Raw genomic sequence first — 16,505 nt, forward strand, 5'->3', positions numbered from 1 at the left:
TGTAATAGCCTACATGACATTTTTTATTAAACATTTATTTATTGACTGTCTGTCCATGGTGTTACTGTGTCTGCTTGTGAGTCTGTCTGTTGAGTTCAGTGTCTTGTCTGGTTCTTTGTGTCTGTAAGTTTCCTGTTATATTCTGAAGGTCTTTGTCTCATGTGAGTGTGGTCAGTTTACGTTTCCCCTGTCTCGTCAGCTCTGATTTGTCCCAGGTGTGTTCCCCTCCTGTCTCCCATCCCTTGGTTACTGCTGTGTGTATTTAAGCCCTGTGTGTTCTCTTGCCTGTTGCTAGTTCGTCTGCGTTAATTCCCTGTGTCAACCTGTGTTCCTCCCTGCATATTTCTATGTTCCCGGGTCTCCAGTTAGCGCTTCAGGTTCGTTTTGTTAGTTTTCTACAGTTTAGGTTATGCTTAGTTTCCTACACACCTCCGCCGTTTCTGTTTGTATCTCCATCTTCTCAATAAAACTCTCCTGCATCTCAGCTGCCAGCATCTTGGGTCCTAGTTAAATTCCACACAGCTCACCCCACGAGCCATGATACCTCCTAAGGAATTGTTGACTGCATTAATTAAGTCCACTTTGATGTTTAATTGGCTAACTTAATCTGAAAATACCATCGCAGATTTGTTTGATGTTGAATTCTCCCAATTCTTTGAATCTTTGGGCTGAAGGAGGGACAATACTCGGTGTATCAATGCTCAATCAACAATCATTTATTTCCATATAATTCAACAGTCAGAGCATTACAACGTCCGGACGGGAGAGATGCTACCAGAGGGTCAGGCACATGTCTCAAAATGGTGACGGGTTGCTCAGCTTTTTATAGTCTCTAGTGGCCCCCAGCTAGTCGTAAAAGCCAAAACATCACATTTTTTCTCTGTTACAGCGCCTAAGTTATGACCTCGGCAGTTGTTTCTCTGCTTTCTGTAAGGTGGGGGTGTGGAATGTGGTCTATCTATCTCCCCTGTCTTTAGACACAGAGTCTCCTGCTTACAACCTTCTCTTTATGATTCAACAATTAAGCATGTCAAGAAAACAGTGTAACACATTCCCAGCAGATCAAGGATACAGAGTGATGCACATTTATCTAATGAACTAATATGTGAATATGTTCTGTTAACTCAAAAGTATAATGAGAACTAAACTACATACAGCTCACACACTCTATATTAAAGGGTATAATATGATCTACAGCAGTATTCTAATTCAACTACTTTGATTACATATATAAGGTAACATATAATAACAGAATAATCTAATAATTCCCCCTTTTGATCTCTGAAAGAGATCACTTACAACATGCACTCCAGGGTCGCAAGGTCCAAGTTTTCTTGATCCTGAGGCCCTCTGTCCCCCTTTAACGGGTGGACCATATGTGGGATGACCTCTGTGTTCACGCAGTTCAGATGCAAGCAAAGTTAGATTTACAACCATAACAGCAGTTACAGATGACTCTCCCATCACTCCCCAATTCTCCCACAGCTTTATTTTGGTGCTCCAGTTTTCCACTCCCATTTTAATGCCCCCTTATACCTTTCAAATGTACTTAGACTAGAACCTCTGTCTAAGGAGCTTTTAACCTTTATTTTTATTGCTGCAGCTACCAGTGTCTTCCAGTTGGGTGATTCTCAGCTTCTTTCTTCGACCTCCGGGGTTAGACCACCCTTTAGTCATTGCACAGTTCTGGGGATTATTCTGCCCCGATTTCAAACAAAGATCTGTGTATTTTGGGGTCACCGGCGTGTCCCCCTTTTTGCCAAGAGCCTCTTGAACCTCGTTGGTCTGGTGTTCCTGGTTTTCGCCAACCCCTTCATGGTTATTGCTGTGTTTGTGGGATCCATCTTCTCCAGGAGCCCAAACGTCATGACACTTGACCCCAGTTGCTGTCTCGGCAGTCCCTACATCTGTCCCTGCTGTGAAGGGTCCTCACATCTCCGGGTCCCCGTCTGGTGTCTGTTCCTTTCTCTGCAAGAGACAGAAAACCAAAACACCTCTCTCCCTAGCCTTGATAATCTAATATTGTTATCCATTGTTCTTCTAATGATTCAAATTTGGTTCAAAATATTATGTTCAGGACTTATTCTAATCATAATCTATGTGTGTGTAAAAGAAATCAAAAATTAATGAGTCATCTCTAAGTCTAACCCATTATATGCTTAAGTTTTACCATATTATGTTCAAACTCAACTCCCCCGTTTTGACACACTCCCATGTGTCAATTCATTGGAGCTAGACACTTAAAAGAGAAGGTTGGTGACATCATATCTCAGAAAGTATCAGAAATTCTTCTCTCGAGTACCGTTGCTCCAGCCTTGTCATCCCTGAGGATCTTCGATCCCGAAAATGTCCCTTCTCCTCATGTAATAAAGTCTGTCATCCTTCCATGCCCTGGTAACTGGTCCATCCAGAGCCATATGATCTCAAATATACATACAACAAGCCAAACCACACCCTGGTCACACCAACCCTTTTCTGCCCTGAAGATGTCCAACACCATCTTAGTCTGGACCAGGGTTGTAATAGTTTTGCAATTTTCATCAGTTTTAATCAGTTTTTACCAATTGTTTGCTAGTTTAGTTTAGTTTTTATTTTCTGAAAATCCTTAGTTTCAATTTAGTTTTATTTGTGTTTTGCAAAAAATTAAGTGTAACAAAATCCCAGTTCCATCATATCAGTCAAGCTCTTCTGGTTATCCTTGGGTGTTGAGACTAATAACTATTAACTCTTGCCGCACCGAGTGGTCCTAATTTTCGTTGAAGTGAATTGATAACCTTTTGAAGGCGATTGTTTCACACCTTTATTTAGATGTCCCAGTCCTGTTGTCTCGGGATACATCACGCTGCCTTATCTGGGGTTAGCTGTTTTCTGGGGATGCGGGTTGAGTGGGTGAGCTCTTCAAGGAGGGGGAGTGTGCTCCCCCTGATGAGGTCTTCTAGGTAAGCTAGGTTAACCTTCTTGTGTGGGCTTTTCAAGTGCACTTTAAGGTTAGTGGGACTTTTAGTTTTATAAATGTCCCTCATGACCCCCCTGATGACCCAGTATTTCATTTTTTGCACACTGTAGTACACATTTTAGTTTTTGCTTGTAGCTCGCATACTCTACTTGCCACTCCTCTAATTCCTGATGTTTCTTAGAGAGGGCAACAGTACCTTTAAAATTATATCACATGTGTGGGGGTGTGGCCTTGCCAATTGTTTTGCCCACCTTTTCAAAATGGCTGGCGTGCCCACAAGCACATTTCATGGAAAAAGAAAGGTAAGCTTGATATTTACATTTAAAATGTTTTGTTAAACTCAGATTTTTATTTTATTCTTTTTGCAAGTCCCCCTCCTCGGTGGCGAGAAACTGTTGGTGTGGTCAAGTGGGTGCTCTAGAAACAAACGCTCAGGACAGAACAGTTATCAGTCATGTACTTCCTACAAATTTTGCATATGTTTTATTTCATATTGATCCTCTGAGTGTAATGGTACATTTTAATTTGAATTTATCCAAACTAAACACAATATTTTCTTTATTTACTTTGCTCTTGTTCTTTTTCAGTACCACATCCTATCAAATGTCCCTGTCAATTATATTCTACATCTAATAACTTACTATTTCAAGTGAGAACCTAAATCACGTGGACCAATGTTTATTATTGCATATCTCTATTCTGAATGTGGCCAGTCATTCATAGGTATTGTTCAATTTTGGCGATTTTCCTCTATAAAATTTAATTGACTTTTTACAGTGGCCTGCTATGGTTAATAATAACATATTCCAGTCATGAGTGGTATCAAAAGTCTTCTCCACTGTAGCATTTGGCATTCCCAATAATATAACATGATACCTTACTCAAAACACAGCTAATATAGCACAGTTTTCTTAATGCAAACATCGGTAACTCAAAATCAGCAACCACAGTGTTAAGTCTGCAGTTCATACTTATGTGAAGCTAGAGTCTCCTCCTCCAGTCTCTCTTATCCTCCTGCTCCTGAAAAAACAAAACAAAACAAAGCGAAGCATCCACCCTTCTCTTGTCGGCTGGGTGAATTGTTTATTGGCATTTACGAATCCTAAAGTTGGTGCAGTCATTGTCTCAGTATCAAGTCAGTCAAAACTTTTAGTCGTCAGTCCATCACAGTCCATTCACATGCATACCTCCATACACATTCATACCAGATGTTGCTGATAATGGAGTCTCCCGCGCAACCTATTCGAGCCTTCATCACCAGCAAGATGACGTCATCATTTTAAAGGAAAACAATTCCTGCTCCACATCGAAAGGAGCCAGCTGAGGTGGTTCGGGCATCTGGCAAGGATGCCCCCTGGGCGCCTCCTGGGCGAGGTGTTCCAGGCATGTCCCACCGGGAGGAGGCCCCGGGGCAGACCCAGGACACGCTGGAGAGATTATATCTCTCGGCTGGCCTGGGAACGCCTTGGTATTCCCCCGGACAAGCTGGAGGAGGTGGCTGGGGAGAGGGAGGTCTGGACCTCTTTGCTTAGGCTGCTACCCCCGCGACCCGACCTCGGATAAGCGGATGAAGATGGATGGATGGATGGACAATTCCTTGTTGTTTTTTGGGCCGGATTGACTCGGTGCAATCCTTTTAGACTCAGAACTTCTCAGTGTTCCCTATAAGTGAATTTCTCCCAAGCCAATTACAATCATGGAGAAGCACACTTTGCAACTGTTTTTGTAAGAATATTTTATAGCGCTTTAAATTTCAATCTTTCAGGCCTTGTTTAAAGAGCTGATTGTTAAATCATGAACTCACAAAATATCAACATATCACCATATCACCATATCACCACCGGTGGATCACACCTCTCAGATTTTCTTATCTCAGTGCACTGTAACAAAAACGAAAACAGACATAACCAACAAAATACTACTAAAATAACACAAACTAGGGCCCGTTGCAGACATGTCCAAGCATAAAACTATCCCTCTCTCGCTTACGAGAAAGAACACAAGCCAAAGCTCACTGATAAAATCAAGCTAGCGCTAAACAAAACCAAACAATCAACCAGAAATTCACAGGAACATTTTGCTTCCTGCCGGGACAATATTGTGTGGGAATGAGAACCTCAGGTGCCGTAACACCTTTTGTTCCTCCTTGAATTAAAACTCAATCACAGAAAATGCCGTACTCCGACCTAAACTTACACTATTAATTCATCATTTTCACTCTGTGCCACTGTTCCTCATCAGGGCTGTGTGAAGCACAGCAAAGAATTCAGTCAAGGCCTTGAGCCATAAACAGACATCACGCACAGACATTGTTTTCATAACCAAACTTTTTTAGACCTTATTCCTAAAATCTACATAAATGCCCTCTGGGTGACATATAACACATTCTAAGTATTTAATGGTAATCAATGGCTCCTCATAAAAATTATGCATTGGGATGTTTGTGTGCAGCATTTTGCATATCAGCATAAGCAAAGCATTCTTCATTGCATCAGCGTGTATGTGTGTGTGCGTGTGGATCACTCTTCATTGCACAAGCGTGTGCATGTGTATGTGTGTGCATCACTTCTCAGTGAATCAGCATTCCCGTGTGTGTGTGTGTGTGTGTGTGTGTGTGTGTGTGTGTGTGTGTGTGTGTGTGTGTATGTATATGTGTGTGTGTGTCATTTCTCACTCACTCAACGAGTGCACGTGTTCATGTGTGTATTTCACTTCATTCTGAATCTGTGTGTTTGGAGACGTGTGTGTGTGTGTGTGTGTGTGTTCATCACTTTCCTGTTCTGGTGTTCTGGGTAAACCACGGCCTGAAGCATGCCCTGGGGTCCTGCCCCCCTCCTTTTCAGTTTGTTTGCGACCATTGCTGCTGCTGCTGCTCAAAATTCAGTCCGTCCTGGTTCTGACCCCAATTGGGGCAGTCCTTTCTCCAGTGTCGATGTTCACCGCAGGTGAAACCTGCATCTTCTCCTGTGTTTTTGTCCATTCTGAGGTGCCTTCTGTCCTCAGTTACTCCTCTTGTCTCGGTCACGCCCTTTTTCGCCACCCGATCATCCGTGTTGGTCCATCACTGTCCTGCACAGTGTGAATGCAAAGTTATCAAGGTCAGCATTCTTTCGCTCGGCCTTACTTTTCATTCGGGCTTGGCGGGCGTCTCGTCACAGCTCTGTCAGCTGACGCAGTCTGGGAATTTTCCCCCGTGTAGTGAAACGGGCCTTAGGTTTAGTGCTCTCCGTCTCGGCTGCATGAGATCACATTCCTGCAGGTCTGTTGACATTCTCAGGTCGTTGTTGTGGGTCCAGCTGTTGCAGCATTTGGTCAGTGTCACGTATGGGGGAGAGCAGGAGTCCAGTCAGCCTCGGCTTTCAGGGCCGGCAAAGCAGCCTGTAATTAAATATATATAGAAAAAACAAAAACAAAACAAAACAAAAACAAACAAAAACAAACGAACAGGAAAATGATGTTGTGTTGGCTGTGTTATTCAGAGGGGAGACAATGGGGCCAGGCCCTGTGTCAGCCTTCTTTCCCCCTTTTTTTTGTTTTTTGTCTCCCGATATAATCAACTCCTAACCCACCAAGTTGACAGGACAACATGCACCTGTTAAAATTCTTAAGATCATGTTTAAAAGCCCAAAAAAGGAACTTTCTTTCATTCAGTAATCACTTTTATTAATCAATCAACAGAAAACATGTCACAATTTGAATCTTTTAACCACTAAATTTGTTGTGTCTTGCCTGGTTGGTTAGACCAGTGTTCCTTTTTTTTTTAGTTAAATTGTTGTCCTGCAACCCAGAGGGTTTCTTTGTCAGTAATGTATAGACTTCATCATTTAAGTATGTTAATTTTTCTTTAACCTTGCTGGAAAATCTTCACGTGTTCATGAGTGTAAGCTGTTTCTTCATTGCGTGTATGTGCATTTGTATAAAAGCAGGTTAATTTTATCTTTTCTCAAACTAGGCGTTACCTTAAAAGGAGCCTTTCTCTCAGATTTCTCTGCTTGTGTGTTTTTGTTTCACCTTTTTGTTGTGATGCTCCGGACGCCTTCCCAACCTCCACAAGTCCGTTGGCCCCAATTTTATGTGTTAAAACTTCTCTTAATTTCTCCTCTAATTCTCTCCTCGCTGCTGTCTGTTTCACAGCTGCTGATTCGTGCTGGGTGTGGTTCCCATTACCTATAATTTTGCTTCGACCGCTGTGCTTGTGGGGGCAGTTGGTCCAGGTCCGCAGCTTCCTGTATTAACACACTAAGAGATTTATTTAATTTCATTTTCATCACATGTTAAACAGATAAGCAGGCAACCCGCCTACCTTGACAGCGTAAACTGTACGTCAGTCTCCCAACACATTCCTCTCTGTACTCCTCCATAATTCTCCACTGCACCTCTTACTATCTCTCCTTTTTATTTTTATTACACCACAGAGTAATACACCCAATTATGCCCGTCTATCTCTATGTGGCTCCAAATTCCCTCTTTATTTTAATTTCACACTCGTCAGGGGACAGGCACACAACAATTTCAACCACTGAAACGAGGAATTCAACCTTTTTATATTTCTTTACTAATCTAGACTCAACCTTTGTTCGCAAAATGTGTCTTGTTCTAGTCCGGAATAAATGTGAACCCGTGATTACACGGCCGTTCCAGTGTTATTTCCGTAGCTATGCGGGGGCCCTCACCTCCCCAAGTCACCACCTCGGCACCCGGACGCCGCCGGTCCTGGCCGCGCGTCCACGAACAGGAGGGTCGCCACTCCTAGGGCAAAATTATTTCCACAGGTACACTAGGCATCAACCTTTGATCCTAAAATGTGTCTTTGCTCTAATGTCCTCCTAATCAAACACATCAACCGTCACTGTCACTGTGTTCACACTTCACACACAGAAACACACTCAGCGCGCGCCTCACACATAGCCAGAGCGCGCCTTACACACACAGCGCGTTACACCATCAGTGAGACACACAGAGCGTTCCTCATCAGTGGAAGATTACACAGAAACTTCTGAGCTCAACTGTTAGATCTTCTTAAAGCACACTGCACCATAGACCAAAATACCCCTTTCTCTGCGCTTATGACCGCCACAACGGGGCAAAGTCGCATCATAAAAGTGATGCTTGCATCCCCGAAGTTATACCTGACATCATAAACCAGGTTTTGCTCTATGTACTTAAAATTTTACTTTGTATTATGACCGCAGCCCTTAAAACTCGACTGACGCCACAAACCACCGTCAAAACCTCTATCCAATGTACTAAAACTAGCACCAACCACTACTGCACTTCACGGCCGCACCACCGGAACACGCCGTATCATAAACCAAACCTACGGACGTGTTTCGCTCTCGCGTTGCCAGCGTTCAACTGCACCGTGAAGCCAGCATCTGCTTTTCCTTAAATCAACTTCTATTTCATTTCTGCACATTTATCTAATGAACTAATATGTGAATATGTTCTGTTAACTCAAAAGTATAATGAGAACTAAACTACATACAGCTCACACACTCTATATTAAAGGGTATAATGTGATCTACAGCAGTATTCTAATTCAACTACTTTGATTACATATATAAGGTAACATATAATAACAGAATAATCTAATATTGAACATGGTGGTATAGAAAAGTCTTAGACATGCTCTTGGCAGACAGGGGAGGTGTGTGTTCAGTGTTTGCTATTATTTGCTCCACTTTTGTTCTGAAACACACAACTTCAGGAGACATTGATGGAGTACCGTTGAGGACCTGGAAAGTGAGGACAAGAATCAAGGAAGTTAGCATGATTATCCACTTGAATGCGTTGAATCTTTCTGACCAGTTGATCACCAAAAGGCAGATCACACGAAGCCCTGTTTAACAGCTCGTTTGGAAGTACTGTTAGTTTTTCAAAGAGCAGCAGGATTGTGGGGTCGCAAATTTTAAAGGCTTTGCAGAATTTCTATAGGCTGGAAAGATGTTGATTCAGGCTTTTGGAACACAATTGAAACCAAAACACAAAATCTACAGGAGATGAGTGAAGTGTGATGCCAACAGTTTTATTGAACATACAAGATTAACAAAGATTTAGAAGAAAGAAAAGCCCACTAGGGTGTTCGCCATAAGTACATGCAGGCCAAACACCAATCAAGATAAATAAAGATGAAGACTCCCGGGACTCTTCTGAGGTCCTTTTACAAAACAACAGCTGGGTATGGTTTCCGAAATGCATTTTCAACTGTACTAAAGTAATACAGAATGTGGCTTCTCACCTGTGTGAATTCGCATGTGCATATTCAAGTGACTCTTCCTAGTAAATCTTTTCCCACAGGTGCTACAGCAATGTGGCTTCTCACCTGTGTGAATTCGCATGTGTATATTCAAGTGACTCTTCCTAGTAAATCTTTTCCCACAGGTGCTACAGCAATGTGGCTTCTCGCCTGTGTGAATTCGCATGTGCATATTCAAATTAGATTTTACATGAAATCTTTTCCCACAACTACTACAGCAATGTGGCTTCTCGCCTGTGTGAATTCGCATGTGCATATTCAAATGACCCTTCACAGTAAATCTTTTCCCACAACTACTACAGCAATGTGGCTTCTCGCCTGTGTGAATTCGCATGTGTGTTTTCAAATTTGATTTTACATGAAATCTTTTCCCACAACTACTACAGCAATGTGGCTTATCACCTGTGTGAATTTGCATGTGTCTCTTCAAGTGACTCTTCCTAGTAAATCTTTTCCCACAGGTGCTACAGCAATGTGGCTTATCACCTGTGTGAATTTGCATGTGCATATTCAAGTGACTCTTCCTAGTAAATCTTTTCCCACAACTACTACAGCAATGTGGCTTCTCGCCTGTGTGAATTCGCATGTGTTTAGTTAAGTCTGACTTCCAAATAAATCTTTTCCCACAGGTTCTACATAACTTAGCTGTCTTGGAATTTTGAACTGACAAGCCTGATACGATTTGCTCCGACTTATTTCTGTGTGAGTTACCATCCTTGCTTTCATCCTCATCTGTGTCAGAAGAGTTGTGAGAAAGGCACTGGTCACAGCATGGTTCTGATTCACTGTGGTCACTTTTTTCACGAGATGGAAAATTTGCAGTCTCCTGCATTAGTACAAGCGGTTTTTCCTCTTCAGTGGTACTGAGTTCCTCCTGTTCCCCTTTAATCTGTGAAGGATCCTCCTGGCCTAAACTGGAGTTCTTCTCCTGGTTACAGACCTGCTGATTTGTGAGCCCCTCCACATCCTTACAGTCATGTTGTGGAAAATCTGAAGGGACAGATCAAAAAGCATACATTTTTTGCCTTAACCATTAGCAAATCTCCACATGGTAAGCATGTTGCTTAGATATACCAATGAAAATCATGTTGTGGGGAGAAACAGTTTTGCTGACTCAGTGAAAACCATTTTGGCTGCTCATTTACAAACTCTACAAATAATATAAACAGACCATCTACGATGAGAAAATAAAGACGATATATAATCAAACAAAACAAAGTCGTATCCCTGAAAATTTTTAATCAAAGTGCACAAAACATTTAAAAGTTTATTTAAAATTAGTTAAAAACTTTACAGGACACTCACTGCAGTATTTTTTTTGTTTATTTTTTAGATTAACCATTCATTACCTGAAAGTTGGGGAGAATGGCAGGTAGAACCTTCACCTTTCAGGTCCCTCTTCTGTGAAAACAGCTGCCAATTTGGATTCGGAAGACAGATACCCTCTCTACTTTTAAGATTAGGCTTAGGTCAGTACTGTTGGGGCAGTTAGCATTCTCTTAAAGTCTCTTTGTATGTTTTCCTGTCTGGTGGCCTCTTGTTGGTTTACATTATGGTTAACACTAGAAATACTGACTTTTTTCTTGGTGCAAGTCCCTACCACTAGATTTACTAACCCCGTGCAAATTTGCGTAAATTCCCTGAACCTAACACCTACTAGCACCCCCAATATATATATATTAGGGGTGCAACGATACACAAAATTCACGGTTCGGTTCGGTTCGATACTTTGGTGTCACGGTTCGATATTTTTTCGATACAAAAAAAATGTTCATGCCTTTTTAATTTGTCATTTATTAAAATTATAAATATATATTTTAACTCAAAAGTACAGTTTTTAAATTTAACCCTAACCCTTGTGCGCGTTTTTTATTTTGACAGCGAATGCGCACCTGTGGACCACTTATGTGCAGCCCTGGTTATATAGCTCGTCATATTGCAGCCACAGAAATTATTTTGTCCATGAAACCATAAAGCTGCACTTTCTTTTTGCCTTATAGTCTGATTTGTCATAACTTCTCCGTTTTGTGGTAAGCTTTTATTTGGCTGTCACTTCTTCACCCTGACCTGTCTTATTTGGCTCAGCAGAACTGAAATGCTTTTACACGCGCACTCACATAAGCTCAGCGATTCTCTGCGCGATCAACCTCTCACATGTTTAAGCTGCGGGAGATTTCACTTGTCATGTTTGCATAGTAAGCTAACGATTAATAAGACGATGTCAGAGGAATTGGTGAGGAATCACTCATCTTTGGAAAAGAGAGTTTATTACAGAGAAATGGCTCTTTCCAAAATAAAAGCTATACTATCCGCTTCTTCTGGGCTATATTCTCAGCAGCATAAGGAGAATCATGTGCTAACAGCTGTCTAAATGACTCGGCTAAAGTTAGTAGCATGCTTGTTGTTTTTGTCTTTGCACTAGGATGATGTCGGTGTAAATGTGCAGTCATATTCGTTGTGTTCCCACTAGTGCTTTCAGGTTAATCTCGTTCAAATGACCTTAACGCCACAACACGGCAAATCTCCGTTAACGAGCTACCGCCGATCGCTCCGTGCATGGGGCTAGACGGCCAACACGTTAACGAGCTAACTGCGCTAACACACTAGTTCACACCCATGTAATTGAGCATTGCGTGGCACATCCAACATACTGTTTTACTTTAGTCCATGACTCGCTTACCTTCAGGGTCATACGTCACATGAAAACCAAAATAATTCCAAACGCCAGATCTGAATGAGGGTCAATTTGCCTGTTGCAAGGAGAGCTTAACTTCTGTCTCGCTAGCTTGCCCTGTGCTCTTCCTTCTGACTATGCTGTCTGTGTGGAGCGCTCAGTGGATCTGCGCTCGACAGTGCAGCCTAGGCGGAGTAGTCGAACGCAGATCCACTGAGCGCTCAACACAGACAGCATAGTCAGAATGAAGAGCGCAGGGCAAGCTAGCAAGACAGAAGTTAAGCTCTCCTTGCAACATGAACCTCCCCCACCCTCATTCAGATCTGGCGTTTGGAATTATTTTGGTTTTCATGTGACGTATGACCCTGAAGGTAAGCAAGGCAAGGCAAGGCAAGGCAAGGCAAATTTATTTGTATAGCACAATTCAACAACAAGGTGATTCAAAGTGCTTTACAGAGACATTAGAAACAAAAACAAATAAAAAGCATGATTTAAAATTGATTAAAACAAGCAAACAAACAAACTAACTAAACACACACATTTCACACCTGTTCGCGCGATCTGAACCCTTATCGTAAGGGGAGCTACCAGTCCTTCTGTGGACGAGCTACTTTCTATTTTAAATTCCCTGAATTTAAAGTACTCTCTAGACCCAGTCTAGACCCAGTTGGGGAGCTACCCAGAGCTCTAATCCCACACCTGTTCGCGCGATCTGAACCCTTATCGTAAGGGGAGCTACCAGTCCTTATGTGGACGAGCTACTTTCTGTTTTAAATTCCCCGAATTTAAAATACTCTCTAGACCCAGTCTAGACCCAGCTGGGGAGCTACCCAGAGCTCTAATCCCACTTAACAAACAAACAAACAAACAAACAAACAAACAAAACAGTATATAAAATCAAAACAGATAAAATCAGAACAGTAGATAAAATCAGTAGTTAATGTAAGTTTTGAAATTTAAGCTTAACTAATTAACAAACAAACAAAACAGTATATAAAATCAAGACAGATAAAATCAGAAATAGATAAGATCAGTAGTTAGTGTAAGTTTTGAAATTTAAGCTTAAAAGTGTGGATTTGGTGCTTTATTCAAATGCAGCTGAGAACAGGTGAGTCTTCAACCTGGATTTAAATAAACTGAGTGTTTCAGCTGATCTGAGGCTTTCTGGGAGTTTGTTCCAGATATAAGGAGCATAAAAGCTGAATGCAGCTTCTCCGTGTCTGGTTCTGACTCTGAGAACTGATAAAAGACCGGATCCAGATGACCTGAGGGATCTGGAAGGTTCATACTGGGTTAGGAGGTCACTGATGTATTTTGGTCCTAAACCATTCAGAGCTTTATAGGCCAGCATCAGAACTTTAAAGTCTATCCTCTGACGGACAGGCAGCCAGTGTAAAGACCTCAGAGCTGGACTGATGTGGTCCACTTTTTTGGTCTTAGTGAGGACTCGAGCAGCAGAGTTCTGAATGAGCTGTAGTTGTCTGACTGATTTTTTAGGTAGACCTGTAAAGATGCTGTTACAGTAATCAAGCCTACTAAAGATGAATGCATGGACTAGTTTTTCCAGGTCCTGTTGAGACATCAGATCTTTTATCCTTGAAATATTCTTGAGGTGATAGTAAGCTGATTTTGTTATTGTCTTAATGTGTTTTTCTAAGTTTAGGTCTGCATCCATCACTACACCCAAATTTCTCGCCTGGTCTGTGGTTTTTAGATGTATAGATTGAAGTTCTCTGGTGACCTGTAAAATTGCAAAGTGAAAGCAAAAAAACAAGCGCAAATTCAAACGGGATTTCAATATGTCACATATTGACAGTGGCTCACCGATGCCAATGACATAATTACCCAGCTACATTTCTGAAAGAATGCAAAAGCATTGACATATATTTTTCCTTCCTACAATAGCCCGACGGGCAGGGCAGAGATAGATTTTGGTAGCCCGACTGAAAAAATTGCTAGCCCCAGGATGTCGGGCTAGCGATTTTGCGAGCCCTGTATCTGATTGAGGAATCACTCATCTTTGGAAAAGAGAGTTTATTACAGAGAAATGTCTCTTTCCAAAATAAAAGCTATACTATCCGCTTCTTCTGGGCTATATTCTCAGCAGCATATTAAACATATCAGGTCCCCATAAGGAGAATCATGTGCTAACAGCTGTCTAAATGACTCGGCTATAGTTAGTAGCATGCTTGTTGTTTTTGTCTTTGCACTAGGATGATGTCGGCGTAAATGTGCAGTCATAGTCGTTGTGTTCCCACTAGTGCTTTCAGGTTAATCTCGTTGAAATGACCTTAACGCCACAACACGGCAAATCTCCGTTAACGAGCTACCACCGATCGCCCCGTGCATGGGGCTAGACGGCCAACACGTTAACGAGCTAACTGCGCTAACACACTAGTTCCCACCCATGTAATTGAGCATTGCATGGCACATCCAACATACTGTTTTACTTTAGTCCATGACTCGCTTAGTGGAGCTGTTCTCATCGAGACGACCCCTCCTAACTACAGTTTTATCAGTGAGGCCAGGGTGAGCAGGAGAGGAGGAGGGGTTGCTGTCTTATTTAATGAATCATTTCAATGTAAGCAGCTATCTCCTGGAAGTTTTCAGTCTTTTGAATATGTGGCTTTACAGCTGAAGGCCCCGTCCAAAGTTGTGTTTCTTAATGTTTACAGGCCTCCCAAATACTGCACAGACTTTTTTAATGACCTCAGTGAACTGCTGTCTGTGATCTGTGTTGATTTCGACTGTGTAATTATTGTTGGGGATTTTAACATCCATGTGGACAACCCTCAGGACAAAGGGACTAAAGACCTGAGTAACACTCTGGGCAACTTTGGGCTGACTCAGCATGTAACAGAGGCCACACATAATAGAGGACACACTCTTGACCTACTGATCTCCAAGAGCCTGAGCATTTCAAACATTACTGTGTCTGATGTGGGCTTATCTGATCATTACTGTGTTTTCTTTGAAAGTAAAATCTCAGCCCACACAAATACAGTGGGGCAAAAAAGTATTTAGTCAGCCACCAATCGTGCAAGTTCCCCCACCTAAAATGATGACAGAGGTCAGTAATTTGCACCAGAGGTACACTTCAACTGTGAGAGACAGAATGTGAAAAAAAAATCCATGAATCCACATGGTAGGATTTGTAAAGAATTTATTGGTAAATCAGGGTGGAAAATAAGTATTTGGTCAATAACAAAAATACAACTCAATACTTTGTAACATAACCTTTGTTGGCATTAACAGAGGTCAAACGTTTACTATAGGTCTCTACCAGGTTTGCACACACAGTAGCTGGTATTTTGGCCCATTCCTCCATGCAGATCTTCTCGAGAGCAGTGATGTTTTGGGGCTGTCGCCGAGCAACACGGACTTTCAACTTCCGCCACAGATTTTCTATGGGGTTGAGGTCTGGAGACTGGCTAGGCCACTCCAGGACTTTCAAATGCTTCTTACGGAGCCACTCCTTTGTTGCCCGGGCGGTGTGTTTTGGATCATTGTCATGTTGGAAGACCCAGCCTCGTTTCATCTTCAAAGTTCTCACTGATGGAAGGAGGTTTTGGCTCAAAATCTCACGATACATGGCCCCATTCATTCTGTCCTTAACACGGATCAGTCGTCCTGTCCCCTTGGCAGAAAAACAGCCCCATAGCATGATGTTTCCACCCCCATGCTTCACAGTAGGTATGGTGTTCTTGGGATGCAACTCAGTATTCTTCTTCCTCCAAACACGACGAGTTGAGTTTATACCAAAAAGTTCTACTTTGGTTTCATCTGACCACATGACATTCTCCCAATCCTCTGCTGTATCATCCATGTGCTCTCTGGCAAACTTCAGACGGGCCTGGACATGCACTGGCTTCAGCAGCGGAACACGTCTGGCACTGCGGGATTTGATTCCCTGCCGTTGTAGTGTGTTACTGATGGTGACCTTTGTTACTTTGGTCCCAGCTCTCTGCAGGTCATTCACCAGGTCCCCCCGTGTGGTTCTGGGATCTTTGCTCACCGTTCTCATGATCATTTTGACCCCACGGGATGAGATCTTGCGTGGAGCCCCAGATCGAGGGAGATTATCAGTGGTCTTGTATGTCTTCCATTTTCTGATGATTGCTCCCACAGTTGATTTTTTCACACCAAGCTGCTTGCCTATTGTAGATTCACTCTTCCCAGTCTGGTGCAAGTCTACAATACTTTTCCTGGTGTCCTTCGAAAGCTCTTTGGTCTTGGCCATGGCGGAGTTTGGAGTCTGACTGTTTGAGGCTGTGGACAGGTGTCTTTTATACAGATGATGAGTTCAAACAGGTGCCATTCATACAGGTAACGAGTGGGGGACGGAAAAGCTTCTTACAGAAGACGTTACAGGTCTGTGAGAGCCAGAGATTTTCCTTGTTTGAGGTGACCAAATACTTATTTTCCACCCTAATTTACGAAGAAATTCTTTACAAATCCTACCATGTGAATTCATGGATTTTTTTTTCACATTCTGTCTCTCACAGTTGAAGTGTACCTCTGGTGCAAATTACTGACCTCTGTCATCATTTTAAGTGGGGGAACTTGCACAGTCGGTGGCTGACTAAATACTTTTTTGCCCCACTGTATATTTCTACTTG

The 16,505-nt window shown here is 42.3% G+C and overlaps 1 protein-coding gene across 1 annotated transcript in view; it reads right to left on the reverse strand.

The window, feature by feature from the left end:
* Positions 1 to 530: 530 nt before the first annotated feature.
* The window catches only part of LOC147300596 (uncharacterized), a 37,421-nt gene continuing 21,446 nt past the window's right edge, over positions 531 to 16,505 (reverse strand). Inside the window, exon 7 of the mRNA XM_086285056.1 lies at positions 531 to 10,202. Within this exon, the coding sequence (XP_086141182.1) occupies positions 9,166 to 10,202 (1,037 nt within the window). The 3' untranslated portion in view covers positions 531 to 9,165. The remainder of the gene's footprint in view (positions 10,203 to 16,505) is intronic.

Source organism: Aulonocara sp. 'chitande type north' Nkhata Bay, unplaced genomic scaffold, assembly GCF_057382095.1.
Source record: "Aulonocara sp. 'chitande type north' Nkhata Bay isolate Kocher_YH1m ecotype deep benthic unplaced genomic scaffold, A_spYH_male_GT1.1 unmapped_scaffold_23, whole genome shotgun sequence".
In the NCBI taxonomy this organism is placed as follows: Eukaryota; Metazoa; Chordata; class Actinopteri; order Cichliformes; family Cichlidae; genus Aulonocara; species Aulonocara sp. 'chitande type north' Nkhata Bay.